Source organism: Clytia hemisphaerica, unplaced genomic scaffold, assembly GCF_902728285.1.
Source record: "Clytia hemisphaerica strain Z4C2 unplaced genomic scaffold, Clytia hemisphaerica genome assembly, whole genome shotgun sequence".
NCBI lineage: Eukaryota > Metazoa > Cnidaria > Hydrozoa > Leptothecata > Clytiidae > Clytia > Clytia hemisphaerica.
In genome coordinates, this window is record NW_027103603.1 from 1,276,653 (window position 1) to 1,302,993 (window position 26,341).

The window sequence follows — 26,341 nt, forward strand, 5'->3', positions numbered from 1 at the left end:
TTTGTTCTCTTGGTTTGATTGGTGGATTCTTTACAACATTAGGTAATGTTTTTGTCAGGTTTGTATCGAAAATCTCGTCCTTACGTAGTTGGTGGTTTGGTCTCTACCGAGAGGAATGTTCGAATTCCAGGGATTATCTTTTAATATTCTTTTTATTTACAAAATCTTTAATCGAATGTTACCACCTCTTCTGCAAGAACACTTCATTTTGACTCGGCTTGATGATGTTGAGCGTCATGAAGTCATATGCGATGTAAATCTGGTCTGTTAAAACTTCCCGAGGTCTCCACAGTAACTTATGGCAATTACTCAGTACTATATTAATCCATTTTATCTTGGAATGAACTTCAGAAATTCTTGACCTTTGATATGATAGTCGAACGTGCGCAACGCACTGGGCTCAACTTCAGTGGCTTCAAATTATTCCTAGGCCCAATTGTAGACCCCCAGATATTTACCCAATGAACAAGTGTGCCAAATTTCAACCAAGTCCGACCATTTTGGAGGCCTGTAGTCTGCTTCAAAGCTTTAGCCTCGTTTTGGCAAAAAACTCGTCCCCAGGCCCCAAAAATATAAATTTTTGAAAAATGCAAAAAGCGCCCCCAGATATTTACCCAAGGAACAAGTGTGCAAAATTTTAGACAAATCGAACAATTTTTGAAGTCTCCAGGCTGCCCCAAAATTTTAGCCTCGTTTTGGCGAAAAACTCTCCCCAGGCCCCAAAAATCAAAATTTTCAAAAAATGAAAAACACCACCACCAGATATTCACCCAAGGAACAAGTGTGCAAAATTTCAGCCAAATCGAACAATTTTTGAAGTCTCCAGGCTGCCCCAAAGTTTTAGCCTCGTTTTGGCGAAAACTCGTCCCCAGGCCCCAAAAATCAATAATTTTGAGAAATGAAAAAAACACCCCCAGATATTCACCCAAGGAACAAGTGTGCCAAATTTCAGCCAAATCGAACAATTTTTGAAGTCTCCAGGATGCCCCAAAGTTTTGGGACATACACACACACAGACAGACAGACACACACACACACATTCTCAGATTCTAACTCAACTGAAGTTGAGAATATGTCAACCTTATAATTGGATCGTCTTAAGGACTTAATTAAATTATATTACCTGTCGCAATATTTCTAATTATTTTTATCAAATTACCTATTCTAGCCATAGATTCATTTATATCTTACATTAACATAGGTACTTATTTTTATAAAAATGTTTGTAGATTTATTTCTTGTAACTTAACAATTTTGCGACAACCTCCTTAGTTTAGATTTTCTTCTATGAGTGTGGTCGCTAGTCTTGTTATAGACAAATAAATAAACACTACTACTACTTGTCACGAGTAGAAAACCTAACCTAGTTTCATTCCTGGTCACTGGGCTCTTAAAGAAAGCAGAGACTCTCAGCTATCCAACGAGCTATAAAAAAAACTCTAAATCTTTCTGGTTCAGGAGGTATTGGTATTTATACTTATACTTGGTGGAAATACAGTACATAGTGTGATTTGCGTTGTTACTAAAAGAGGTAACGAGTGGTAACGATGTGGTAACGAGGTGGTAACGAGGTAACCAGTTAAAAGCGGTGGCCCTAAGGGCTGTAATTTTGAATAACTCGATTCTGGTGAATGTAGAGCAGGACTTAATGTTTCTAGTGAATGTGATAGTGGAGTCGATGGTCCTGTTGAATGTGCAGCAGGGGTTGGTGGTTCTGGTGAATGTGCAGCTGAATATGGTGGTTTTGATGATTGTGCAGCAGGAGTTGGTGGCTCTGGTGAACGTGATAGTTGAGTTGATGGTTCTGGTGAATGTGATAGTGGAGTTGGTGGTCCTTGTGATTCTGCAGCAGAACATGATTGTTCTGTTGATTCTGCGATATGAACTGGTGACTTTGCAACAGAACCTTGTTGTTCTGGTGATTCTGCAACAAAACCTAAAGGATCTGGTTATTCTGAAGCAGCAACTTGTGATTATGGTGATTATGCAGCAGGAACTGGTTGTTCTGGTGGTTATGCAACAGATCCTTGTGGTTATAAAGGTTCTACAGAAATACATGTCGGTTCTGATGCTTCTTAGCACAAAACTGTTAGTTTTGGTAGATCTACATCAGGACTTGGGATGGATGGATTATCATGATTTTCGAACATGTTGTATTCAGGTGTTTGACAGTTTTCTATAGGGCTAGAATTGTGATAAATGCTATCTAAAGACATTAACAACTGTCAGTGTTTGACTTATTTTGCCAGATACCTAATACTAGTAATAATGTGTTGGCTTATAGGTTTGGACTATAAGCTCCACCATTACATCCACAAGGAACTGAAACTCCTGCTACACAATCATATGCACTCCAACTTCATCAGCAACTCAAACTCCAACGTTGCATTCAACAGAACCATCAACTCCACCATCACATTCACCAGTACCGGTATATTCACCAGAACCATCAACTCCTGCCTCCAATTCACCAAAAACACCAATCCCTGCTGCTAATTCAACAGAATCACCGACTCCTTATGCACATTCACCAGAACCACCAACTCCATGATCACATTTACCAGAACCACCAACTCCTGCTGTACAATCATCAAAACCACCAACTTCGGCTGCACATTCACCAGAACCACCAACCCCTGCTGCACATTCAACAGGAACACCAACTCCACTATCACATTCACTAGAAGCATTAAGTCCTGCTCTACATTCACCAGTATCGAGTTATTCAAAATTAGAGCCCTTAGGGCCACCGCTTTTAACTGGTTACCACCTCGTTACCACCTCGTTACCACTTGTTTAACAGTGGACTAGCTCAAATTGTTTAACAGTGGACCGTACATGACTATAGGTTAAATTGTTAAACAGTGGACTAGGTAGGATTGTTTAACAGTGGACTAGGTCAAATTGTTTAACAGTGGACCGGACATGACTATAGGTTTGATTGTTAAACAGTGGACTAGGTAGGATTGTTAAACAGTGGACTAGGTTGGATTGTTAAACAGTGGACTAGGTTGGATTGTTAAACAGTGGACTAGGTTGGATTGTTAAACAGTGGACTAGGTTGGATTGATAAACAGTGGACTAGGTTGGATTGTTTAACAGTGAACCGGACATGGCTAGGTTGGATTGTTAAACAGTGGACTAGGTAGGATTGTTTAACAGTAAACCGGACATGACTATTGGTTAAATTGTTAAACAGTGGACTAGGTAGGATTGTTTAACAGTGGACTAGGTCAAATTGTTTAACAGTGGACCGGACTTGATTATAGGTAGGATTGTTAAACAGTGGACTAGGTAGGATTGTTTAACAGTGAACCGGACATGACTATAGGTTTGATTGTTAAACAGTGGACTAGGTAGGATTGTTAAACAATGGACTAGGTTGGATTGTTAAACAGTGGACTAGGTTGGATTGTCAAACAGTGGACTAGGTTGGATTGTTAAACAGTGGACTAGGTTGGATTGATAAACAGTGGACTAGGTAGGATTGTTTAACAGTTGACTAGGTCAGATTGTTTAACAGTGAATCGGACATGACTATAGGTTAAATTGTTAAACAGTGGATTAGGTTGGATTGATTAACAGTGGACTAGGTCAAATTGTTTAACAGTGGACCGGACACATGACTATAGGTTGGATTGTTAAACAGTGGACTAGGCAGGATTGTTAATCAGTGGACTAGGTTGGATTGTTAAACATTGGACTAGGTTGGATTGTTTAACAGTGGACTAGGTTGGATTGTTAAACAGTTGACTAGGTTGGATTGTTAAACAGTGGACTAGGTTGGATTGTTAAACAGTGGACTAGGTAGGATTGTTTAACAGTGGACTAGGTTGGATTGTTAAACAGTTGACTAGGTTGGATTGTTAAACAGTGGACTAGGTTGGATTGTTAAACAGTGAACCGGACATGGCTAGGTTGAATTGTTTAACAGTGAAATACTTTCTGGTCTGTATTTTATAACATTATTAGGTTAAACGAAATTAGGTTATATTCTTTAACAGTGCTCTCCACTACTAAAGAATCCAACCAGTGACCACGCTAACTGCACCTGATCCGGACTTTATATGCTTTGGGAGGGTTTCCTATATTTTGATGATCAATTTATTCGATATCCCTTTTGCTTTTTTGTTTTTTTATCAATATCTCTCATCTCCCCTAGAAAAAAATATTCTAATGATAACTAGCCGTTTATAAAGAAATTTGTCTTTTAAAGCACAGTTTCCGCCATTTTATGTTGTTATGGTAACTTTGACAAGTGAGGGTGAGAAATTGTTAGGAAAGGTTTAGAAATGGTTCTCTTGGCTTTGGATAAATGATTCATCTTGGTTTTGATATTACTTTAGCAAATACATTTTTTTGTTTTTTGGAAAAATAGTTGACCCAAATTCTGGCTTTTAACCTCTTCTAGCCACTTTTTTTATTTTGACTGTCGAAATCCTGACTTACATGCAAAATAGGTTATTTCGAAAAACACTCTGTCAGAGGCATATTTAAACTCATTTTTGTTCTTTATCCAATCCAGCGTTTGTACAAAAACCACGCGGGTCGCACAACTTATGTACGATTTCAGTGGCTTCAAATCCTACGTAGAAGATTCGACTTTAAACTTTGTCTTTATCTTATTGCTGGGTGGAACTGCAATAGGAAATTGACCTCAAGATAGTAGCCAGACGTTTGATTGGCTAGAAGATTTTTCCCGACTTATAGACGATATCGGCTTCACATGAAAACTCAGATTTGACCCCTGAGAATTCCCTTGTGTGGAAAAAATTTCACCGTGAACTTTTTTCCGCGCAAAGCATTGTGGGCAATATTCGGGGGTCAAATCTGAGTTTTCACGTTAAGCCGATATCGTCTATTAATGAACTATTTTTTAATCAAGCGGTATTTTTTAAGTGATTTACCCCTCATGTCAAACCTTTTTACCCCTAAAAAAGGGATATGACTAAGTCCTGGTATAGTTTGAAATGTCAAAATTCAAATAGAAATCTTGTAAATAAAACCCTGTGTGATTCAGGGCCATTCAGTTTAATGTAATGCCATCGTCTATTTATGTCTATAGATTTGTCAGTACAGGTAGTTCATTTCCGATGTTTTGTTTTGACATCCTTAATTGAAATCCATAGGAAGTTTATTTATCATTAAGTTAACAGATTTAATTAATTTATTTGATTAGAGTAAAACTTGGTATGAGGTCCAAGGTTTCTGAACGATAATAGTAAATTAAAGATTTCTAGACTGCATTGACTGCACACAGTTTTTTTATTTGCCAGTATATAAAAACATCGTTTTAAATTTTTCAATATATTCTTTAACCTCATGTTGCTGTATATAATATTTAAAATATTTTTTTTGACATTTTTTTGCCCGCAGTGTGCAATTTTATATTCCTATATTGCTGATTTTTTTTCACTCGCAGCGGCGGAATAAAATATCAAGCCACTGAGAATCTCTTTTGGCCTCCTGCATTGTTGAGCAATTACAGTATATAATTAGCTTCCGGAATTTTCGCAATACACATTATTAGGTAGAATGCTTTTTGATATAGGGGATACTTACCTTATCGGCCAAAACTTAGTCGGCCTTAATTATTAGTTGGCCCTAATTTCAGTCACTTCGTCAAAATTTAGTCACTAAAGGCCGACTAATAATTAAGACCGACTAAAAATTTGGGCCATTTCTAAGTTTACAAGCAGATGGAAAATAGGAGAAAGCTTAAAATACTGGAAAATAAGGAAAGCTGAATTATAAACTTTTAAATTAGCTAAAATTTTTAGTCGGCCCACATTTTTAGTCGGCCCTAATTTTATTCACCAAGCCAAAATTTAGTCACTTAGGGTCGACTAAGTTTTGGCCGATAAGGTATCGTGTATAAAATTCCCGTCCGAGAATTATCCAAATTTTGGGGTTACCAGTTTCAATTTTTTTAAAAGCTTTAAAAACCCAATGATTGTAACTCTCGGACGAGAATATCATACACAATATACGCATCCCCTAAAAAACATATCAGAAGGGATGCGTGCAGCCTAATTATTAGGGAGAATATTTTGGAAATCATGAGACAGTTTTTCACCTTTTTATAAAATGAAAATTAACCTTAAAACCAAGGTTAGCCAAAATATGTAGACAACATGGATTTCAAATTTTCGACCACGCCTCTTATTTTTTGTTTGTTTGTCCCAGGTCACGTCGACTTTTTTTCCCATATTTGGAAATTGACAATAACGTGACTACCCAGTGAGGATGAGTCTTTTTGTTTGAGACGCCCATTTGAAAACAAAAGAGAAACGGATGTTCTATTTTTCTGTTCAGCCAATCAGATGGCTCTATTTGTGAACGTTCGAATGTTCTATTTTTGTGACATGTAAACAAAAATTTTTCTTTCACGTGTTGTCATTTGATGAACAAAGGTCAACGAGGAAAGTCAGAAAGACTGCCTTGGGTAAGAATTTTGACTGTTTTGAATTTTTTACTTTTTTTATATAAAAGCATATTAGATTTTTGTTCGGCGTAACGAAAAAGTTTCTTAGATATTCACAAAGGGTACTCTTCACAGATTTCTGTAAAGCCCAAAGGGCTAGAGAAATAGGAAAATTTCAACTTTTTATCCCTTGAAAGATCGAAATTTGGTCAAAATTGGTCAAATTTGCCCCAATAAGGGTTGTAAAATTCACAAAATTTTCCTTTGTTTTTTTTTTCCTTTTTAGTCCCGGTAGGGTTCCAAGGGTCGAAAGTCGGGTGGTCTTTTTAAAAGAATATCGAAAGATTTTCGCCCTTTAACATTTGATACTACAGTTAGCTTATTTTCTCGTCATAAGTTTGAGCAAAACATTAGAAAAATCTTTTCTTCACATTCAAAATTGGTCGGATAGTCAAATGAAAAGTTTGAGTTCATGAAATTTATTTGGATGTCGGAAATAGGAGGTTCTATTTTCTTCTGCCTGTTTCTTTACATTATGAGAATTCCAACTGGAAACAGGAACCCCATAGGAATTTAATCAGTTCCACCATTTCCTATTGATAATAGTAAAAATGTTTTGGTCCTAAATATTGTTTTTTGGTCACTAGTATATATTTAGTGTGAAAAATTTTTGGTCCATTTTATGTCAAAATATTATTTTCCTCCTCATTTGTTTTCTTTCGTCATTCTTTTCTAATTGCAAAACATTTTCTCAGACTTTATCAAAATACTTGAACATATATTACAAATTTATAATGATAAAAGATGAAATGAACAGTTGTTCTACCTCAAATGAGTAGGTAATGATTTAAATAAGTCATTCAATTTTAAATGCTTGCATTTCTTTTTGCAACTTTCATCGCGACAGAAATAAAATTTCCCTTTATTAACTGGCGCCATAACGTGTACAGACTGCGTTTTGTTTGCGAAAACCAAAACATCCGAACGTTCGAAATGTAAAACGTTCGAAATGTAAAAACGCTCGAATTTGTAAACAAAAAATAGACAAGGCTGGTGGGAAAGAAATGTGAAACATTTTGTAGGTCAGAGATTATTTTAGTGGCGGTTGAGTTTAGAGACCATGTCAAATCATTTTTCATTCATATGATATTGAAAAAGGGGACATTATTATCTATAGATAACATATTATTGTAATCACAAGTTTTTAATGGGGCAACAAATTTTAAATTTCAACGAAAATATTCATGCGTATTCCTTATCTTTTCGCAAGGTTTACCGTTATTTGCTTATTTTCAGTGATATTTTTTAAACAAAAGGGAGGACCAGAAAATCAAGGATTTCTCCCGAAATCTCCGTGATATGCTACTGTGCTCTTAAAATGTCGATTATAGTTAACTATCTTCATAATTGCTAAAGAGTTTTGGATGAGATTAAGGGAGTAGTCACGGAAAAACTAGGTCTTGTCAAAAAGGACCATTTTAATCATCGGGCACTCATTTTTCGCTGTTGAATCAGTATAAAATTTACTTAATACAGTTAATAGACTTATTTTAAAGTTTTTGAATGTTTTTTCCCAGAGTATTTCGGAGTAAAATATGATAAATTAATCCAAAGCTTTACTAATAAACATATTTTCTGTACGAAAATGACAGGACTATAATTAATCCTCTGGCACTCTTCAAAAGAGTTTTTTTGCCGTAAAAATGTTTTATAGTGTATTCAAAAGACAAACCGCAAGCAAAACCCCCAAAATTATAAGAGTAGATAAAGCTAATGGAGAAAATGTTATTTTCTAAGAAATCGAAAATGACCCCTCAAATCATCAAATACTCCTGAATTTCCAAATGTTTTTGGCTAAACCCAATCTTAAGGCCTAAAAGCACTCATATCAAAAGTTTTAAGTTCATATTTGAACTGCAACATCTAAAAAATTGAGATGACTTTTTGTATCTTTGCTTGGAGGGACTAAATCGAATCATTTACTACTCATAACTTTAGACCAATATTGCTGTAAGCCTATTAATGCTAAACATCTCTAAACTTCAAAAATGGAAGGACCAATCTTATCTTAACCCTTTAAGACTTTGCGTCCCCGTACTCTGCAAATGACGTCTTTCTAGCTTTAAAAGTTTTATGGCTATCTTACAATTAGTGATGGAGGTGAAAAATAACGATTTTGATACAGCCAAAAAAAAACAAGTCCATATGCTTTGGAGAGAGCGATTTTTAAGTAAAGTTTTAAAGGTATTTTATTCATGTTTGAAAAGGTGTATTTTGAAAGAATTGTCAGAAAGTAAATTTCATTTTTGTTCACTTTCCGAGGCGAGAAAGTTAACATTGAATAAGATTGTCGAACATGTGCCTGTGGAACTCAAAACTCGGAAAAAGTTTCGGTTTGGTTCGGTGTTAAATAACTCTCCTTAACCACACTCTATAACTCGGACAATTTGCGATTGATATTTAGCCTGTTTGAGTTATGGAGACTTTGATGTACCATTACAGACCCTTGTGTCACAGGTTTCGGTGGGAGCCCCGCCCCACGTGAAAATTTCGCCAAAATTTCGTTCCAGATGAGAAAAAAAACCCCTCATTTTCAGCCCAACTGGGAAATTGACTTCGTTTTTATTCGCATTTTAAATTCAATGACTTCAATGGAAAAACTGTACTCCAAAACTAACCCACTGTATTTTTTGACCTAAGAACAATAAAATTTTCATCCTAACTGTGAGAAGAAGCTCCATTGGGGCTCCGAGACAGGAAATATTTAGTCTTAAGATATTTTTTCATGATATAGAAAGGGAGTGCACCTCTTATGCTCCCCGGGAGGGGGCGAGGGAAGGGGGAGAGTTGTTATCTCTTTTGCTGAATTGTAGGAGATGTTAAAATGATATCCTTAATGGAAGAAACAACGAAACGATTCACATACCTCATGACATATCGAACTTCTTAAAATCAGTGTCCTGTTTTCTCTTTACATCAAAGCCCCTTTATTTACCCCCTCCCACGTATTTCCGTTTTGTGCGAACTAACTTTCCCCTTTTTCTCCGTTGAAGGAGTGTGCCAATATCCATATAAGGGATGCGATAGAAAGAAGCACTCTCCCTCTCCTGTCCCACATCTCAACCATCTTTGTTCTCCCGTTCTCAGTTGAATTTTTTTTGGTATTAAATTTGTAAAAGAGTGACATCATTTCCTTACATTAGAGTTTAGATATGGTATCATAAAGCCATTTTTGTTTTGAAATACCTCGAATATTTTGTAAGACTCATCCCATCCTTTACTTAAATCATTCTGATATTCTTTATAAGGTCTAACACAAAATAACAGTTATTTATCGAACACAGTTGACCCTCTCCTAATTCGATTTCCAAGGGGGCATTGGATTTTAATCGAATAAGGGAGCGTATGGAATAAGGGAGCGTCGTTAATGAGAGTTTCTTGTTGATGAAACTGACTTTCAATATTATCAAATAATGGCGCGTATTTAGAGAGTATTGACAAAATCCGATAATTTGTGTATTTATTTGTTCAAACGATTTATATAGGGTCATAAAAAGATTTTTTGATTAAAACCTATGTCTATGTATGTTTTAATGTAAGATTTTTTTAATAGTATTTTTTAAAGAAATTTGAGCAAGTTTTGTATCTGGTTACAGAATTCAATTTGCAAAATTATTAAACATTCCAGCAAACTTCCTACGCTGTTTGTTGATTGACTGGATTTTCATTTTCTGGTAGATTATGTTTTTGGCGTGTGATCAAGGTTTCAACATTAACGAGTTTTCTTTTTTGTGGAAATAATTCAGAGGAAGGATTTTACAGAACACTTGTTTGAGTTTGTAATGCGGTGATGTAGTGTTGATAAACTTGTGACACGGGTATTTTATCTGCGTATGACAAGACTGAATGGTCAGACCCTAGTTCTTCCTAAAGTGTCACGCAATCCGAGTTCAAACAGGTAGCTTTCGCACGATCTATATATGAAGATATAGAAAGGCCAAGACACAAGAAACTGACAAGATAGATCTCCACTTAGAGATATAAAATAAAAAGTATTATTTTGAATTAGAACTTGTTACAAAGATGACGATTAGAAAATCAAATAAAACCTACTTAGTATATTAGTCTCTATCTTCCAGACGTGTGGTATATGATAGCGTTATTCCGTTCAGATATAAGTCATCCGTTCAGACATAAGTCGTCCGATGTGAACTGTAGTTGCGAGATCTTGTTGCGCTTTACTTCACGACCGTTCTCCTTTTCTCCGTTCTTCTTCTTTCCCTTTCGTTTTCTGTCTCCGGTTATCTCTCTCTTCTGTCATGTTTTTGGGTCCTATTTATATCATTTTTCTGATATGCAATTTCACTATGGATTGTCGTTAGGACCCGGACGGAAGTCGTTTTGTGTATTATATAACGTCGTTTATGGGGCCTAGCGGAAGTGTCGTTAGCCCCCAAATTGATTTCCTGTTTTTTAGCAATTAATGTTTCTTATTACATGAAAACGCTTCATCACACTCCTCCCAACCATAGCGTACTGATGTCCTCATCAGTTCATAAGTTCATCATAGGCGGTTATTTATTAAATACGAAATTAATGTTAGTTTAGTTAAAGCTAGCAGCATTGCTTAGTAAAAAAAAGGAAATTAAAATAAAATCTTCGTCTAAAACGAGTATCGTTTGGGTCCTTCAACGTGCCATCAATCATCTTGGTTACGGATACGATTTCATTTCGTTAACAAAAATATCTTTTTCGAGTGTTTATCACTTGGAGTCTTTGTTTGATGAAAAATTTTTCTTTGCAGTTTTCATAATTTTGATTTGTTTCAACGTGGATGAAAGGCTTGCCTTGCTTTCTTGATTTCGTTTTTTCATTATTTGTGAAATTGAAATTCGGTGGGTAAGGTTGAGGAACCGGATCGGATGGAAAAGGAACAGGAACAGGTGTATTACAATAAGGGGGAGCAGGATCAAGTAGACCAAGTGGAGCAGAATCAGGTGGAACAGGATCAAGTCGATTGGGAATAGGCGGATCAGGAACAGGTGCATCGTAATTCGGTGGATCAGGATCGCATGGATCAGGAGCAGGTGGATCACAATCATGTGGTACATGAACAGGTGGAACAGGATCAGGATCAGATGGAACAGGAACAGATGGAACAGGATCAGGTAGACCAAATGGAACAGAATCAGGTGGATCAGGATCAGGTGGCTCAGGATCAAGTGGATTGGGAACAGGCGGATCAGGAACAGGTGCATCAGGATCAAGTGGATCGGGAACAGGTGGAACAGGATCAGTTGGAACAGAATCAGGTGGATCAGGATCAGGTGGATCAAGATCAAGTGGATTGGGAACAGGTGGATCAGGAACAGGTGCATCAGGATCAAGTGGATCGGGAACAGGTGGAACAGCATCAGTTGGAACAGAATCAGGTGGATCAGGATCAGGTGCATCAGGATCAGGTGCATCAGGATCAAGTGGATCGGGAACAGGTGGAACAGGATCAGTTGGAACAGAATCAGGTGGATCAGGATCAGGTGGATCAAGATCAAGTGGATTGGGAACAGGTGGATCAGGAACAGGTGCATCAGGATCAAGTGGATCGGGAACAGGTGGAACAGCATCAGTTGGAACAGAATCAGGTGGATCAGGATCAGGTGGATCAGGATCAAGTGGATTGGGAACAGGCGGATCAGGAACAGGTGGATCAGGATCAAGTGGATCAGGAACAGGTGGAACAGCATCAGTTAGAACAGAATCAGGTGGATCAGGACCAGGTGGATCAGGATCAAGTGCATCAAATGGATCAGGATCAGATGGGTCATAATCAGATGGATCATAATCAGGTGCATCATAATGAGGTGCATCATAATGAGGTGGATTAGGATAAAATGGGACAGGAACAGGTGGATTAGGCTCAGGCAGATTAAATGGCACAGAATCAGGTTGATCAGGATCAAGTTGATCGGGAACAGGCGAATCAGGATCAAGTGCATCATAATCAGGTAGATTAGGATAAGGTGTGGCCGGAACAGGTGGGTCAGGAACAGGTGAATCATAATCAGGTGCATCGCAGTCAGGTGGATCACAATAAAATTGAACAGGAACAGGTGCATCGTAATCAGGTGGAACAGGATCAGGTGGATCATGATCAGGTGAAACATTGGCTGGAATAGGATTCGAATAGTCGTCTTCGAGAATAAGGGTTGGCAATATAATCTCATTTTTGCATTTAGGTTGATCTTTACGTTCTGTAGAATACTTTTTGAAAACATGTTTCAGGAATTGATAATCTGCAGCAGTTTTCTCCCATGATTCCGAGTACGGAACAAAGTTATCTTCATTGTTTTCGAAATTATTTTGAAGGTTTTTCGGTTCGCTTGCTTTGATGAGGCAGTTATGGTTGGCAGGGTAACTGGAATGATTTCTGCTCTGGTGAGAGTCGCTTCCTCTGGCTTTGTTGTTGTGATTGTCGTCGTAAGGGTCATCGTGGCGGTGGTTGTTCGGAAAATGGTTGTCGTCGTAGGGATCATCGTGGCGGTGGTTTTTCGGAAAATAGTTGTCGTCGTAAGGATCATCGTGGCGGTGGTTGTTCGGAAAATGGTTGTCGTCGTAGGGGCCATCGTGGCGGTGGTTGTTCGGAAAATGGTTGTCGTCGTAGGGATCATCGTGACGGTGGTTGTTCGGACAATGATTGTCGTCGTAGGGGCCATCGTGACGGTGGTTGTTCGGACAATGATTGTCGTCGTAGGGGCCATCGTGACGGTGGTTGTTCGGACAATGATTGTCGTCGTAGGGATCATCGTGGCGGTGGTTGTTCGGACAATGATTGTCGTCGTAGGGGCCATCGTGACGGTGGTTGTTCGGACAATGATTGTCGTCGTAGGGGCCATCGTGACGGTGGTTGTTCGGACAATGATTGTCGTCGTAGGGGCCATCGTGACGGTGGTTGTTCGGACAATGATTGTCGTCGTAGGGGCCATCGTGACGGTGGTTGTTCGGACAATGATTGTCGTCGTAGGGGCCATCGTGACGGTGGTTGTTCGGACAATGATTGTCGTCGTAGGGGCCATCGTGACGGTGGTTGTTCGGACAATGATTCTCGTCGTAGGGGCCATCGTGACGGTGGTTGTTCGGACAATGATTCTCGTCGTAGGGGCCATCGTGACGGTGGTTGTTCGGACAATGATTGTCGTCGTAGGGGCCATCGTGACGGTGGTTGTTCGGACAATGATTGTCGTCGTAGGGGCCATCGTGACGGTGGTTGTTCGGACAATGATTGTCGTCGTAGGGGCCATCGTGACGGTGGTTGTTCGGACAATGATTGTCGTCGTAGGGGCCATCGTGACGGTGGTTGTTCGGACAATGATTCTCGTCGTAGGGGCCATCGTGACGGTGGTTGTTCGGACAATGATTCTCGTCGTAGGGGCCATCGTGACGGTGGTTGTTCGGACAATGATTGTCGTCGTAGGGGCCATCGTGACGGTGGTTGTTCGGACAATGATTCTCGTCGTAGGGGCCATCGTGACGGTGGTTGTTCGGACAATGATTGTCGTCGTAGGGATCATCGTGACGGTGGTTGTTCGGACAATGATTCTCGTCGTAGGGGCCATCGTGACGGTGGTTGTTCGGACAATGATTCTCGTCGTAGGGGCCATCGTGACGGTGGTTGTTCGGACAATGATTCTCGTCGTAGGGGCCATCGTGACGGTGGTTGTTCGGACAATGATTGTCGTCGTAGGGGCATCGTGACGGTGGTTGTTCGGACAATGATTCTCGTCGTAGGGGCCATCGTGACGGTGGTTGTTCGGACAATGATTGTCGTCGTAGGGATCATCGTGACGGTGGTTGTTCGGACAATGATTCTCGTCGTAGGGATCATCGTGACGGTGGTTGTTCGGACAATGATTCTCGTCGTAGGGGCCATCGTGATAAAGGAGGTAATGTTGTTTATTCATGGTGTAATCTTTGTAATGAAGTAGAGGATGGTCATCAGGATAGTCGTAAGGAGGATTTGTGTCATCATAATTGTCGTAGTAGTAATAGTGGTTGTCCGTATCGCCGTTGTATTGGTGTTGATGAATGAAGTCATCGTGGTATGGATGTTTTTCATGATTGTTGTAGTGATCATTGTAAGCGTGGGTGTCGTATTGGGAATTCCAGTGGTGATCTTCATAATCATCGTCAAAGTAGTTTTTGTCGTCATATGGGTCGTGGAGTGAGTTTTCATTCTGGTTTCTTCTTTGGGCGGCAGCATCGGCATTACGTTGTTGTACGTCTGCCAACTCTCTTCTCAACTGCTGTATTTTTCGAATACATAATACATGTTCGAGATCCATCGCGCTTACTAAAAGAGAGATAAAATCCCGAGAAATATTCTGTTCTATTTGAAGAAAATTTTTGAAAGCATGATTGTTTTAGAAAAATGACGTCACTCACGTCACAAAGAAAATTTTGTAAATATGTAAGAAGGAAGTAAATTTCTCTTGTAAAAAATATTTTACTACGTTTAATAAGATTCAATTAAAAAATTCTATTTCTCCTCTCTCCTGTATTCAATAATTATACATTTTTTTCTCAACAAATTCATCAATTAAAATTACCTTCAGGAGAGAAATCACAAATTAAAATAACAAGTATTGCAAAATTAACAAACGCAGTATCGTGTAAATGACAAAATAAAGTTTTTCCTTCAAATCAATTAATTCAATTTAGCCTGGATATCCAAGCTCAAAATTTAAGAAAAAACAAAATTTACCTCAACATACAAAGTTCTTAAATTATAGAGCTTGGTCTCCCTAGAGAATGAAAGTGAAAACCCATGTTTCCTAGCCAACCCAGGGCAGCAAAACAGAAATTAATAAAAAGCAGTCTTACAAGATCTAAAACTATTAAAAACATCCAAAGATTACACCAAAGTCCATAAAAAAGTTTGCATGCATTATCATGACCAACCATGTTTTCTTGGAAAATGAACTTGCCTCTGTTTTCTTCTTTTTCATGTTTTCGTGTAACAGAAAGCCCTATCTTCACTAGCAGCTGGAGGACTATCCTATTTTTGTTTCAGAATGCTCCACGCCGTGTAGATTGGTCCTTACGGCTTTAGCAAAGTGAGCGCAAGCAAGCGGACTGCATTCTCATACGAGAATGCAAAACGCTCTAGGGAGACCAGGCTGTAAATCAGAACATAAAATATCTAAAACTAGACTGTGAAATAATTTACAGCCTGGATATCCAGGCTAAATTCAATTTTGTTTAGTCGTGAGCTTGCAAAATCTTTCTAAATAAACAAGTATACAAAAATTTGTTCAGATAAAACAGCGGCTACCAGAGATCTCGGTAGAACCTCCAGTGTGACACGGGTATTTTATCTGTGTATGACAAGACTGAATGGTCAGACCCTAATTCTTCCTAAAGTGTCACGCAATCCGAGTTCAAACAGGTAGCTTTCGCACGATCTATATATGAAGATATAGAAAGGCCAAGACACAAGAAACTGACAAGATAGATCTCCACTTAGAGATATAAAATAAAAAGTATTATTTTGAATTAGAACTTGTTACAAAGATGACGATTAGAAAATCAAATAAAACCTACTTAGTATATTAGTCTCTATCTTCCAGACGTGTGGTATATGATAGCGTTATTCCGTTCAGATATAAGTCATCCGTTCAGACATAAGTCGTCCGATGTGAACTGTAGTTGCGAGATCTTGTTGCGCTTTACTTCACGACCGTTCTCCTTTTCTCCGTTCTTCTTCTTTCCCTTTCGTTTTCTGTCTCCGGTTATCTCTCTCTTCTGTCATGTTTTTGGGTCCTTTTATATCATTTTTCTGATATGCAATTTCACTATGGATTGTCGTTAGGACCCGGACGGAAGTCGTTTTGTGTATTATATAACGTCGTTTATGGGGCCTAGCGGAAGTGTCGTTAGCCCCCAAATTGATTTCCTGTTTTTTAGCAATTAATGTTTCTTATTACATGAAAACGCTTCATCACAAACTGATAAGTGGTTTCTGTATGGGTAGAAAGTCTTGAGTGACAAGTCAGTTTATTTTTATATCCTCTAATAAGTTTCATTGCGGTTTTTCTCCTTAAAGTTACATTATAACAATCATTTCTATAACACTATAACATCCGAGCTTAAGAATTTTGTGGTCTTCACAAAACTGGGTTTACACTATGATGAAGGTTTTCCTAAGGGGTTGTTTCCACTTTGAATACATATCGTCGGTTCCTCATCTTTGAAATTAATATCGGCATGGTGTAAAAAGTCACGAAAAATGAAAAATGATTGACTCCTATGGGGTGTACTTCTTTTCTCTATAACTTTGGGAGAAGGGAAGAATTCTAAAGAAACAGTTCACTTTGTTATACAATGTTTCATCTACAAGAGGAGAAAGAGAGATTCTTCTCAATGTTGCGAAATGAAAATATTGTGGAAAATTTCGTGCAGCTTCGCTGGTTAATATCACAGCATGATTTTTCAATATACAATATCCTTGAACTAAAAAAAAAAGAGAGAACCAAAAAGTCATGACTCAAAACCACCCTCTGTTATATGTTATGGGATGCCAATGAAAGATTAATTTTTCCATCTATTCAGTATAATTGAAGTTATTCATTTTACCCCATTACTAATTGATTTCCTTTTTTCATTGACAGAATTTGAAAACTGAATTGTTGAATCGTGAAAGAACACTATTGAAGGAATTGAAAGACGTCAAAGTTGCGTTCGTTACGCACTCTTGGATCGGTTACAAACACAGCCCGAAATAGTCATTTACGCAGAAGAAAAAAATCGAAAAGTTTTGATTTGTCATATTCACAATTCTTTTGGTTGGGTTTGAGAAAGTTGGTATGCTATAAATTTTCGTTTGGTTGAAAAACTGTAATCATGAAATTCTACGCTATATTTGTATGTTGTATGGTTACAATAATAAACCTGGAGCTATGTTACGCCCAAAAAGAACCGCCTGCTGACAGTCAGCGTCGCCCGCGACCACCACTCATCGAAAAACCAAATCTAGTTGAAGAAAAAGAAACTACGTCAAACGCTAACGAGAAGTCGACAGAGTTGGAAAAATCCGTGAAAAAGACGTCGCGCCGTGACTACAACAAACTGTGTAATATTTGTAGACAAATGTATATCATGTCGGATAAAGAATTTGAAGAGAAGAAAGATGTAGACAAGTTTTGTGTTCGCGTGAAGCAAGTTATGGAGTGCATGGCTTACCTGAAGAAAGAGCGTATCCAATGTGGCATGTTCTTCAACCTTGTCTTTCGTACGGGTGTTTTTATTCAGAACCGAAAACACAAATGCGACGAACGCAACATCACAGTTGGCGACTTGGACAGTATTTTCAATAAGCGGGAAACGGAAAGTACAGAACGAGTGAACGTCGGTCAAAATTGCCGATACCGAAAACGTAATACTACACAAAGCAAACTTAAATACTGCGGGATGTTTGGAGACCCGCACTTAAAAACATTCTTAGGTGTTCGACAAACTTGTATCGTTGAAGGGACATGGACACTACTTGATAATGAGTATATGAAAGTGGAAGTCACCAATCGCATGGTTCAAAATGTTGATGTGTCTAGAGCCGCAACAGCAACCGAAAAGGTATTAACTTTTGATTGCTTTTTATCTCTCTATCATGTCTCTCTTTCTCATGTCTGTTTGTATATATTTGTCCTCGTGATCTCCAAATTACGCACTGGTATCCGTCAAAATGGATAGAATATATTTGTCATTTTCCCAGCTGGCACACAACGTTGTTTCAACGTTTATCTAACGTCCATTTAACGTTAGATTAACGTTTAAACAACGTTGTGTGCCAGTTGGGATTATTTAGATACACGTCCTAGTTCTCGAGTTCTCTCTGAGTGGACCAATTTACAAGATATTCGTGTGTAATTTTTATGGAACTAGTGAGAACTAGAGCTAAATTAATTGCTACACCCTTATGTCTCAAGTTTAACCGGCCGGCGCTTTATTTTTCATAAATTTAAGGTCTGCATATTGAAACGTTTTGGTTTTCGGATTTTTCTGATTTCAGTCGAGTTTCGTTAGTTTAGTTCTCAACTTCAGTTGAGTTAGAATCTGAGAATGTGTGTGTGTGTGTCTGTCTGTCTGTGTGTGTGTGTATGTCCCAAAACTTTGGGGCAGCCTGGAGACTTCAAAAATTGTTCGATTTGGCTGAAATTTGACACACGTGTTCCTTGGGTGAATATCTGGGGGTGTTTTTTTCATTTTTCAAAATTTTTGATTTTTGGGGCCTGGGGACGAGTTTTCGCCAAAACGAGGCTAAAACTTTGGGGCAGCCTGGAGACTTCAAAAATTGTTCGATTTGGCTGAAATTTTGCACACTTGTTCCTTGGGTGAATATCTGGGGGTGTTTTTTTCATTTTTCAAAAATTTTGATTTTTGGGGCCTGGGGACGAGTTTTTCGCCAAAACGAGGCTAAAACTTTGGGGCAGCCTGGAGACTTCAAAAATTGTTCGATCTGGCTGAAATTTTGCACACGTGTTCCTTGGGTGAATATCTGGGGGTGTTTTTTTCATTTTTCAAAAATTTTGATTTTTGGGGCCTGGGGACGAGTTTTTCGCCAAAACGAGGCTAAAATTTTGGGGCAGCCTGGAGACTTCAAAAATTGTTCGATCTGGCTGAAATTTTGCACACTTGTTCCTTGGGTGAATATCTGGGGGTGTTTTTTTTCATTTTTCAAAAATTTTGATTTTTGGGGCCTGGGGACGAGTTTTTCGCCAAAACGAGGCTAAAACTTTGGGGCAGCCTGGAGACTTCAAAAATTGTTCGATTTGGCTAAAATTTTGCACACTTGTTCCTTGGGTGAATATCTGGGGGAGCTTTTTGCATTTTTCAAAAATTTAGATTTTTGGGGCCTGGGGACGAGTTTTTTGCCAAAACGAGGCTAAAGCTTTGAAGCAGCCTACAGGCCTCCAAAATGGTCGGATTTGGTTGAAATTTGGCACACTTGTTCATTGGGTAAATATCTGGGGGTCTACAATTGGGCCTATGAATAATTTGAAGCCACTGAAGTTGAGCCCAGTGCGTTGCGCACGTTCGACTATTTTACAGTTCGAATTGATAAATAGATCCCAAAGGTTTTTAATAATTCATTCCGCACAAAGAAAAGGGGTCTTTATAGCGAAAAGGGGGCGGGCTATTATTGTAATCTATCTTCCCTTAATTAAATCCCGTGTTTCTATGTAAAAATGTTAGAATGTGAGAAAATTATAATTCCGTTCTGTTTCTTTTTTCGAACACTGAAATCCTAATCCCAACAAAAATTTCAATCCAGTAAAGCCTTAATGACAACAAAAATTTTGAAAACTGGATAGATAACGTTTTATTTGATTAGACTGGACCCTTCATTTATACGGAAGTGGATTTAAAATTTAATCTCCCAGGCTATAATCGACTTTTCACTTACAGGGAATCATTAGATAAATATTTAGAGATAAGTAACTAGGCTATAATCGGGTTGTATTGAGTCTTTGGATAAACAGCTTAGAAGCTTATTTTAGATTTGTTGATTTTTCTTAAAATCTTTTCTTAGTTGACACGCTCTTGCGTGTATAACTTACTGTGTTACTCTGTAACATAAAGTCTCTGCCGAAAGTCTTATCCCAAGTGTCAGAAAGTAAAACTGTAGTCTGGAGTCGTTAATTTCCCGTGTAATACAATAATATGGGTGTTATACGATAATACGATAATTGTTACGGGATAGTATCACATTGCATAAACTACAATTTGTCCTTTCCGTCATTTTTTGCATATCTTTTACATTGTCTGAATTAGTCCTCCAGCGTATACTAGACTTGTAAAACTACGTTTTAAAAGAGCACCGTCACTGGTTTCAGCAGATTGTGGGGTATTTTTACAGTTCGTCTTGCTCTCTTTGTGCAAGAGACAGTCTTACAGTTGTGAAGCTGCGTTTAAAAACGTTCTTTCGAAGCGAATGAACTCTCACAGTTCTTAACTGTGTTTCTATACTCATTCTTTTTCGCAATAAAAACTAACTTTTATTTATTTTTCAAGCATCGCGACCTCTTTTCTGATTGTCTTTAATACTAATGACAGCATGTCACTCTTTTTATCATCATATCACTATAAACCGGTAATTTTTTTGTCCGGGAATTAATACAGGATATTACCGGGGTTCTGCACTTTGCATATCTATGAGAAAGCTGTTCCTTTGATCATTTAGTATACTAGTGAATATCTTTTTCTCATCAAAAACTCGTTAAAAAGTGAAAACGGCGCCCCGATCAAGTCTTGCGAACTTTCTCATAGAATTTCGAAACAGAAATCTCGCATGAATAAATTTTAGAACATTCGCTTATGGTTTATTTTGGACAGTTTACTTTCATTTAAACCTTACTAAAGAGAGTTTGAAACTTTCTTATAAAACGATCATGTTTTTTTTTAGTATATGAGTTCTAATATTGATTTTCTCATTCCGTTTTAAGCGATCAGTTCTCGCATTCTGGTCACGAATTTCGAAGGTCTTCTTTTTAACATTGTACTAACAAATCAGTGCCGATTCAATTAGAATTCAATTTTGATAAAAATGGCACCTCATTGGAATCATATATCTTTATTTATTTGAAGTGAAAAGAACGTTTTGATTGTAAAGCACTTTTCTAACATCTTCATAAGAGGTTTCGAGGCTGCTTTTTTCTCATGATTCTGTGATTTTACGGATAACTTTTTATTAAACCGGGGGTATTGTGGTTTTTGATCTCCTACATCTCCTACTTTGTTTTAAATGGATAACGAGACTATTCTAATTTTCCTATCGGGACCACCAAATAAAAGCAAATTTGCAATTTCTTCGAGCTCCAATATTATCAGCAATTATCGGTAGAAGTAATAGCTACCCAACTCTATATTGGATGAGTTCCAACGATTTGACTTCAAGTATTTGATTATTCTAAGTAAAACTAGATCTAAAGAATTCTCAATTGGTTTTCCAGAAAGCATTTAGGATAAATAAATAAATCTCGATGTAATGAAAAATCAACAGTTTCTTTTTTAATTGAACTGTTTACAAATCCATTTTATCCCCACCTGATATTTCTATCAAAATTTGAAACAGTTCAAACAAAGGATAAGTAAGTTTAATTTCATATCATAGTAAATTTTGATAAAGGCTTACAGTAGTAGAAAACTTGTCAATTTTATAGTGCTTATAAGATATGTTATGCTTTCCCGATTTTACCTTTTTTACATCTCTCTTTTTTAAGAATGTTATAGACGCAAGTACATTCAAACTTCTTATAATTCATAATGAATTTCGATTATTATTTTAAGCGGTGCTGAAATGCGTTGTCTTTTAAAATATTGAAAGTACCAAAGATGGGTGGTTTAAGAGATCTGTCATTTTGAATATTATTCACAATTTTGTGTCTTTTCATTATGTTCTTAGATGTTTTTAAACCTCTATGTGTGTGTATTTTGTCAAACAGAAATAATTGTACAAAACTCTTAAGAGAAAGGGAAAGTTGGGAGAGATAATATTATCATTCCCCGCCTTCTTTCTCATTACGATTTCCCCTCCTCATAAAAGGATATCCCTTTCAAATAGTAGAAAAATTATCATCAAATCAAAAAATTGATTTATTTATCTTCCCCTAAACTCTCTCCTCAATTTAAAATTGGATCGTTCCGGTCAATGTTATATCTTTCCGTTTTAACCCTTTCTTTTATAAGTATTCCGAGACTTATGGTTTGGTCTTGTAACAATATGATTTGTTTTTTTTTTTAAGACAAATACACCCCTGTTTCAGGGATTGACAAGAATCGTTTAGCCAGTAGATAAAGAATAAGGAAGATCAAAAAGAAAATGTCCTGTTTAAGATTCTAGTGTCGTCTGTTCAAAAACCATGTAATGGTTTTCACATTTTGTAGTATCTTTCCCAGTGGGAATAACTTTATTTCTCATGGGGATATTTCACGGGTAATTTTTGCAATGATAGTCTTTCACTTGGCCTGATACAGGGGTGTAGCAACAGTTTGAAAAAATACAGGGAGAAACGAAAGGTCAAATGAACTTCACTGAGATCTTGTCTTTCGTATATTTTTAGCACTTATCTAATGACTGTTCATTTTTTCCTCAATAGATCGCTATCCAATTCAAAGAACGTGACTTAGTTTGTTCTCAAGAGAAAAATTACGTTGCCACATCTCAATACCTACCCGAAGCTTTCTCCGATGGTTCACGTACGAACGGCCCGCCTGGTTGCTTGACGACCATTTCCAAATATGACCAAGATTCAGTAAAACTAAAAGCTTGTCGCTCCAACACTACCATTTTGATTCGTCGCGTTGGTAGATATCTAACGTTCAATATCTTATCACCCTTCGAGATTGTAAACAAATCCAGTGGACTTTGTCATGGTGGATGTCCAACCAGTGAACTTTTCGATTATCTCTCTTTCTTTGCAAACCTCATCAACCAAAATGACGTCACCAATGACATAAGAACGGCACCGCGCTCCAATGACGTCAGTGTTACGTCACAACTTTCGTATCACGAAGCAATGCACTTGTGCTCAGTGAGAAATGTAACAGACTTTTATTACGACTCTTGTGTCTTCGATCTTTTGATGACTGGAGAAAGACAATTTTCACTAGCAGCTAAGCTGGCAATGCTTGATGCACAGAGCATGGACCCTAAGTTACGACTGCGCCGCTCTAATAGCGTTGTATTACAAGTCGCCAGTCAACAGCAGCAGAGAGTACAGCATTATTCATCATCAAGGACTTTAACTCACTCTTCTGTACTGGTAGTATTACTGACCTTATGGTGTGTACTAGCCCTAAGGTGACAGCATTAAAGCCCTGGTCAGACTGTAGATGATTTTAAATTATGTTCACATTATGAGTTGTTTTTTGTTTTTATTCAGAGTGTTTGTTGGGTACACCGAACTCTAAAATTATGGATTTCCACTCAACAGCTGAAACTGAACAAGCAAAATTATTAAGCTTAGTTTCCACTGTGTGATAACATGTGATAATGTGTGACAGACAGCCTGTCTGGAACACACTATCACAAAATAAAATTCTATCTCATAGTGGAAACGTTTAAAAAGAGTTTTTATCACGCGTTATCACACTGTGACAACGTGTGATAGTGTGTTCTTGGATTGAAATGAATTTCAATCCAAGAACACGAAAATTGTGTGAGATAACGTGTGACAAGAAAGTTCAAAAGGCGCCCCGACACACCTGGTGTATTCTACGTCACATTTCTTTGTTATTTCAATTTTCCTTTGTTAAAAATATAATAGAAAGCAAATTCCATAGTTTGCTATCACAAATTTTCCCTCTTTCTACGAGCGGATATGACAGATGCGTTTCCACTAAACAAAATTTTATCTCAAGTTTTTTGTCACACACTATCACACACTATCACAAGTTATCACACAGTGGAAACCAAGCTTGAGACTTCCATTTCAATCCTTATTTTAGAGTTCGGTGGTTGGATACCTGTTTTGGATGGGTCTCGCAATACCACTATAGTATTTTTTATCACAAATAAATTAAAAAGGGTGGTTGGGAATATTTTATGGTTCCCATACCTCCTTTTTAGAAATTTTATGCATTGTTATAAATTTATAGAAGAGAGAGAAAAATGAATGATATATATTTTTGAGAGTGATAATTTCAAAAAGAGAATTTTTTAGTTTCTATTGAGCGTGCGAGTGTGCGAAGTGCGAGCGTGCGAGCGGTGCGAGCGTGAAAAATGGAGAGATTTAAGTTATATTTGAAAAAAGTTAAAATTGTTTATGTTTTTTTCGCCACGTTTTTGACGTCCTTGTACACATTTGAATGTGAATATAAAAAAACAATATTAATATTATTATTATTTACTGCGCTATTTTTTTGCTTATTTTTCTGTTCAATTTATTATTTTTAACACTTAAAATTTTCATACAACTGTTCAAGACTGGCTGCACTACTGCACTCTAAAAATTGAGCGTGAAAAACAATCAAACTTGAACTTCTTAGTAGCAGAAGAAAGTTTGTCTTAACAGTTTTAATATTTTTGGCCCAGCTAGCTTTAGCGTAGTGGGCCTTTCATTAGCATTCTGCCCGGTGTCAGTGTGTAACAATTTACTAGGCGATACGCGTTTTCAAGCACAGCACAGGCTAGTACATATTGTGAAGGATTTGATTGGCTGTTAGAACATGATTGACAGAATAAAAAACAATTGAAATCGTCTTTATTGGTTGAAAACATGAAAGGAGAAAATACAATTAACTATTAAAACTATAAGAATATAACAGATGTAGTACGTTTTAAGAAAAACAATGTGATTTACACAGAAATAACCGTAACAAACCTTCTTCTCTTTAGGAAGATGTTCTTTTAAAAAAGTTGTTTATACATTTCTCTATCATGTGAACAGTTCAGTTGTTCACGTGTTAGGAAAAAAACATCTCTCTATATAAGATTAAATATTATGAATTATTTCTCATTGTTGTAAATAAGAGAAGTCGAATGGTCTAAGGCGTCTGTGACTTGTATTAGCGACTCCAGGTTCAAATCCCCTCTGCTACTCAAGTCTTGTTCAGTTTATATTTTTATTCGCTGGGCCTTCATGCCCTCTGGGCTTCTTGTTTTTGTTTCTTTTGTTTTTATTTTTTTGCTTACTTGATTTTTGTTCCCATTTTGCAGAGTTCTGAAAATGATAAATTTGCACGAATTTTTGAAAAACAAGAGCTGAAAATCTTTAATACAGTGAAAATTCTACATATTGAAAGTTTTACCATCGTAAATTACAGGTTCTCTCATTTTATATTTTTTTCAGTTAAAATTTATTTTTCAATCATCCAGCCCCTAAGTTTTATTTATTTTATATTTTTTGCTCACTCACTGTTTTTATTTTATAGTGATTTCACACCTATTAATTTTACCCCTCTTTTTCATCATTATTTTTTTTTGAAAAAAAGGAGGAGTTTTATTCCGTTGGAAATTAGAAAGACAGAAGCAAAAATGAAAAAAAGAAAGCAAAAGAAATGACACGAAACGTTTTTACTCGTTCCTTTACTTTTCCTTACACCCTCTGGTTATCGGAAAAGCCTTTGAAACTTCTGAGGGGGTTTATCTAAAGAATCCTGCATTACTAAAAATAGACAAAAAGAACGACAAATTTCATAAAGAACGACATATTTCGCCGTCCACAACCCCGACCGACCGCACCACCCCTAGAGATGCATTCCTTTTCGTTTATCACGGGAATTAATTACATGTGGTCTAAAATAACGACAAATTACGCATGCGTGTTACAATGCAGGATCCTTTAGAGCAACAGACTGTCTCATCAAAGTTTAGCCTGTTTTCCCTCACAAACTCGTTCCCAGTCTCGGAGATTCTGATACACTTTAATTTGGATGGATGTGATTTTTTAACATTTTCGAGCCAAAATGGTCTTGAAATTACTTCACTTAAATTTACAAAAGTACGAGTTTAGACAAAGCTCGACAAAATTGAATATTATATTCACTCTCCAGACAATTTTTTTTTCTTTTTTGTATTTTGCCAAAATAGCCCCTAAAATTGCTCAAAAAACGCAAAAAGGTTTAGCCCAGTTTTAGCCTGTCATTCGCCAAAATAAGTGAATTTATTTACGGTTTCGTAGAAAATCAAATCAGGAAAAGGTAAGGGGCGTTCTTTTTAGACTGGGCGGTTTTTCGTATTTGGGAATTTTATCGTTCTGTAAATTATAGCTTTTCGGACTTTCTGCGTGGTCATAAAAATGGTAGATTTCAAGGAGTACATCACACGTCGTTCAAACCTGTTCAAGTCGTATTCTAGAAAGGAGGATGTTTAAGAAAATCAAAAGCATTATGGCACCAAACAGGAGAAGAAAACTTCAAAATGCT

General features: G+C 37.3%; 2 protein-coding genes across 2 annotated transcripts; one reads left to right on the forward strand and one right to left on the reverse strand.

Annotated features, from left to right (window-relative positions):
- The first annotated feature begins 6,420 nt into the window (after window positions 1-6,420).
- Window positions 6,421-25,458, forward strand: LOC136802089 (repulsive guidance molecule A-like). The gene is made up of 3 exons (XM_067058810.1): window positions 6,421-6,445; window positions 17,089-18,049; window positions 22,573-25,458. Exons 2-3 carry the CDS (start codon window positions 17,321-17,323, stop codon window positions 23,278-23,280), a joined length of 1,437 nt encoding a protein of 478 aa, XP_066914911.1. The 5' UTR covers window positions 6,421-6,445; window positions 17,089-17,320; the 3' UTR covers window positions 23,281-25,458.
- Window positions 10,495-14,763, reverse strand: LOC136802119 (uncharacterized). The gene is made up of 2 exons (XM_067058838.1): window positions 14,313-14,763; window positions 10,495-14,199 (listed from the first exon to the last, which is right to left on the reverse strand). The coding sequence occupies exons 1-2, from the start codon at window positions 14,761-14,763 to the stop codon at window positions 11,159-11,161; spliced, it is 3,492 nt and encodes a 1,163-aa protein (XP_066914939.1). The 3' UTR covers window positions 10,495-11,158.
- Window positions 25,459-26,341: the final 883 nt, after the last annotated feature.

Excerpts from the sequence above, each read along its gene's own strand:
- LOC136802119 (XM_067058838.1), bottom strand. The coding sequence starts at position 14,763 with ATGGATCTCGAACATGTATTATGTATTCGAAAAATACAGCAGTTGAGA. Across the intron at positions 14,200-14,312 it reads TCATTGTCCGAACAACCACC|AATCATTGTCCGAACAACCA; the intron begins GTCACGATGATC and ends CCCTACGACGAG.
- LOC136802089 (XM_067058810.1), top strand. The coding sequence starts at position 17,321 with ATGAAATTCTACGCTATATTTGTATGTTGTATGGTTACAATAATAAAC. Across the intron at positions 18,050-22,572 it reads CCGCAACAGCAACCGAAAAG|ATCGCTATCCAATTCAAAGA; the intron begins GTATTAACTTTT and ends TTTCCTCAATAG.